The sequence below is a fragment of the Myotis davidii genome, unplaced genomic scaffold (genome assembly GCF_000327345.1).
Source record: "Myotis davidii unplaced genomic scaffold, ASM32734v1 scaffold2153, whole genome shotgun sequence".
In the NCBI taxonomy this organism is placed as follows: domain Eukaryota; kingdom Metazoa; phylum Chordata; class Mammalia; order Chiroptera; family Vespertilionidae; genus Myotis; species Myotis davidii.
In genome coordinates this window covers 8,271-12,990 of record NW_006284717.1, presented here as the reverse complement: position 1 = coordinate 12,990, position 4,720 = coordinate 8,271, and the positions used below count along the sequence as shown (strand labels likewise).

The 4,720-nt window shown below is 33.8% G+C and overlaps 1 protein-coding gene across 1 annotated transcript; it reads right to left on the bottom strand.

Moving 5' to 3' along the window:
* Positions 1–2,357: 2,357 nt before the first annotated feature.
* On the bottom strand, positions 2,358–3,305 carry LOC102757371 (olfactory receptor 6C2). The gene has a single exon (XM_006755031.2). It carries the CDS (start codon positions 3,303–3,305, stop codon positions 2,358–2,360), a length of 948 nt encoding a protein of 315 aa, XP_006755094.2.
* Between the last annotated feature and the right edge of the window lie 1,415 nt (positions 3,306–4,720).

The following is a 4,720-nucleotide window of genomic DNA, read 5'->3' as shown; positions in this document are numbered from 1 at the left end:
GTGCTGGTGAGGATGTGGAGAAAAAGGAACACTAGTTCACTGCTGGTGGGAATGCAGATGTTGCAGCCACTATGGAAAACAGGATGGAATTTCCTAAAAAGTTAAAAATGGAACTCCCATTTGACAAAGCATTCCCACTGCTGGGAATATATCCTAAAAACCCAAAAAGCAGTATTATTTATAATAGCTCAGATCTGGAAACTGCCCAAGAACCCATCAGTAGATGAATGATTAAAAAAGCTGTGGGACATTTACACAATGGAATACTATGCATCTGTAAAAAAGTGATCTCTTATCCTTTGGGATAGTATGGATGGACCTGTAGACTATTATGCTAAGTGAAATAAGCTAACCTGAGAAAGACATATATCACATGGTCTCACTTATTTGTGGAATCTAATGAACAAAATGAATTAATCAACACAATAAGACCTGAAACATGGAGATATGGATCAGACTGACATACATCAATGTGGAAATGAGAAGAAATTAACCAAAGAACTTATATACTTAGATGCATAACTCATGGTCACAGGCAATAGGGTAGTGGAGACCTGGGGCAGGGGTAGGTAGGGCTGGGAGGAGAGGGTAAGGGGGAGAGGTATGGGAGATATCTGTAATGCTATCAGCAATAAGAAATATATACATTAAAAATAAAACACAAAATAAAAAACAAAAGTCTAGCTTTATGTAGATAATCCAAACAAGGAAAAAAAAAAGACAATGTTGCCAATTGAACTATACCAATAGTAGATGCCAATGTATGACAAATCTCCATTTCAGAAAAGCAAAATATGAATAAAATAAGACTTTAAAATCAATAAAACACAATAGTTTTATTCATTCTCTTCTATATGTATCCTGATGATTTTCCAATAGAATATGCAGTATTTTAATTTTTTACATCTCATATTTACTGGGTTTTATCTGTGCTATTGGACTTTTCAAAGAGCTAGCTTTTAAATTTCTTTAACTTATATAATTAATTTCATTTTCTACCCATAATAAGTTACATTTTCCATTTATATGTTCATTTTTCATCTTTTCAAACTTATAAGTATAAGTTCCTCTCTTTTATCTAGTTCACATTTTTATAATTAGTGAATAGATTTAGAATAACAGCATTCCTTTTGACTATGGCTTTTCAGTGCTCCAAATACGTGATGACATCTGCATTTCATTGTTTTCCATATAGCAATTAGTTAATTGTATGTAAACACCTTAATATTCAAGAAACGATTTTTGTGTAAAATTTTCAGTTATTTAAATATAATATTTTGGACTATAAAAGCTTATTTTGTGTTGGAGGTAGGCATAGTTATTAAATACACTGGGGAATGTTTTTTCCTTGGCTCACAACTATACAGTAGCAGAAAATACCCTTCATAAAAAAATGTGATATTCTGTGAAAATGAGCATAGTTTTCTTATTCAAAGTTTCATTGCATGTGCAACTATTGTGTTATTTCAAGTGCTCTACTAATACGGAGACATTTTATTTATTTATATATATTTTATTAATTTTTTACTGAAAGGAAGGGAAAGGGATAGAGAGTTGGAAACATCGATGCGAGAGAAACATCAATCAGCTGCGTCGTGCACACTTCCCAGTGGGAATGTGCCCACAAACAAGGTACATGCCCAGGAATCATACCTGGGACCCTTCAGTCCACAGGTCAACACTCTATCCACCAAACCAAACCGGTTAGGGATAATCATGAGACTTTAAACCTAAACCATTGTGATCTAAAATGCCATCTCCAATTCCCATCCCTAGTCTATAATCTTCTGAGCACCCACAGGTCATTTTATACATTATTGCTCTACCAATTCTGACATCTCCTATTTACAACTTTGCAATGCTTTCAGCTATAAATTCAAATGAATGTTTACTACATTTTAACCAGTATTTCTCTGTTCATGGTAGTAATATTTTCTGGTGTTTCCCCAATATTAGAAACGCTATAATTCTTTCACATGTACTTTAACTTGTGATTATTCATTTTTTTTGGCATTATACACACAATTACTCTTTTTCATGTGTTTAGATATCACTATTGTATGCATTTTGAGTAGAGCAACAAAGCATTTTATCTTACATTTTCCTGAGGAATTACTTTTATAAATATTAAAATAGTATTCTGAAGTTAATTGGGTTTCAAAAATATTTTTAAATAAATTGACATGATATTGGTTTGAAAAAATGAGTATATAAAATGGTTTGAGTCAGCTCACTGAAAGTTTGACTGAAGAAACGTTGAGAAAATTAATGCAACTCATGTATATATTGTTAAGAATATATGAGATTATAAACTTCAAAAATACAATGAATCCTTGTTTCTGAGATGTCTGAAAACATTATTTCCTTTTATTAGAAGAGAGCAAAACAATTCTTTTGATGGAATCCTTGAAGGCTTTCTTAACTTGATTGTTTCTCAGTGTATAAATAAATGGGTTTAACATAGGTGAAATAGAAGAAATGAGCAGTGAAACTACTTTATTAATGGTCACTTGCTCCTTTGCTGAAGGATTCATGTAGATGAAAATGCATGTGCCATAGGTGATGGAAACCACAATCATGTGGGAAGAACAGGTGGAAAAGGCCTTTTTCCTTTGCTGAACAGAAGGGAATCTCAAAATTGTCTTGATAATGGAAGCATATGACAGACCCACACAAGTGAGAGTGATATTCAGGGTCAGGACAGCACAGATTATGACTGTCTGTTCGATGAGCCATGTGTCTGAGCATGAGATTTTCACTAAGGGAAACGCATCACAGGTAAAATGATCAATAATGTTAGAGTCACAAAATTTTAGAGTTAAACCGAGGCTAAGTGGTGGGACTATGATACATAAACCAGACACCCAACTGCTAATGACAAGAGTCTGGCAGACCTTGGTGCTCATGATGGTGGTGTAATGCAGGGGCTTGCAGATGGCCACATAGCGGTCATAGGACATGGCCGCCAGAAGGAAAAATTCTGTCACTCCACAGAGGTCAGTAAAAAACACTTGGATGAAACAATCGTTGTAGGTAATGACCTTGTCACCTGCTGCAATACTATACATGTACCTGGGAATACAGGCAGATGTGAATGCGATCTCCAGAAAGGAGAAATTTTTTAAGAAGAAGTACATAGGTGTTTTTAGGTGAGAATCCACAGAGGTTAGTGTGATGATGGTCAGGTTTCCAGTTACACTCAGGGTGTAGGTGAGAAAGAGAAAGATAAAAATCAGAACCTGTAGCCGAGGGTCCTCTGTCAGTCCCAGCAGAATGAATGTTGTCACTGTACCGTTTCTCATCATGGACTTCTGACTTCTTCCAATCTGCGTGTGATATTCAGAAAAATTTTCTGATAGATTATAACTTACTTTAACTTTTCTAAAGCTTAACTCTTATGACCAACCTTAAGCACTGTGGCTGCCCCTATTCCCCATTACCCACTCCGTCTTATTTTCCCCTTGAATATGTGCATTAGCTTTACTGACTACGTGTGTTACCTTTGTTGCCCACACAAATGATGACTGTCTTCTCCTCCCTCCCTCATCTTCCAGTCAATGAATTATATTCATTGATACTACACTAAGTAGGAACTCAAATGTTCCTAATGTACAATCAATATGTCAAATATTGACATTTTCCTTACATAAAGTAATAAAAATCTGTTCCTATTTTTTATCTAATTTACTTGTTTTATGAGAATATCCACTTTATTGTTCAACTCATTGTGTTCTGTTCCTATGGATATTGGGACAGAATTATAATGACCATCCAGTTCATAAAGCTTCTAATTTAAAGAAAAATCACTAACTGAGGATCATGGGTTACTCAATAATCAGAATCCTTAAAAATGAAAAGAATCCTTTTAGGAAATTTAGTCACTCACTCAACAACTATCAAGTATTTATATCAGATTGAGATGTAGAAATGATACATATGGCTTTTTTATTTTTATTTTTGCAGCTCACCTACCTTCCATCTTTTCTCTTACGCTCTCACATATGTGGGTCACTGTGAAATCTGACTTGTCCTTCAGATTTTAAACATTATTCAAGGCTGAAAACATATGTTTTCTTCATGATATTACAATTTGTCTTATAATAGAAGTCAATAAACAGGCTGATCAGAACATGTAACTTATTAATTTATGTTTATTTTATCTTCCAGACAAATGCTCAAAATGGACACAGGAATCTGAATGGGATGCTGTGACTTCAGTCATTTTGTTATTCTTTTTTGAGGTGGGAAGAGGAATGCAAAGGGCATGTTTGTATATTTCTGTATAAAGATACTTCATTATTTTTAATTTGAGATTGAAAAGTCTATACAAAGTTACCCTGAATATTTCTCACATTAAGCAATGTGAGACACATAAGACGCAGGTTTGTTTATGTGTCTTATGCATAAACGTCCCAGACAATGACATTTATTCACATGAAGGAAATTCATTCTAAAAAAAATTTTAATAAATATATCTGAAACACATTAAGAGTATATAAACTACCACTATCACAGAAATCCATTTTCTTGTCAGAGGAAATTATAATCTAGATCCTAAGATCAAAGAGACAAACTATCATACTTACTCTCCTGTTATTAAATCAGGACTTCTGTTGGCTATTTAAACATAACGATATTAAGACTACAATCTCCATCATTGAAAAAAAAATACTATAAAGGCTGAGAACTCTCTCCACTGGTGAAAGTGATAATAATTTAA

Bases quoted from the DNA above. Each gene is read 5' to 3' on its own strand.
- LOC102757371 (XM_006755031.2), bottom strand. From the start codon at position 3,305: ATGATGAGAAACGGTACAGTGACAACATTCATTCTGCTGGGACTGACA.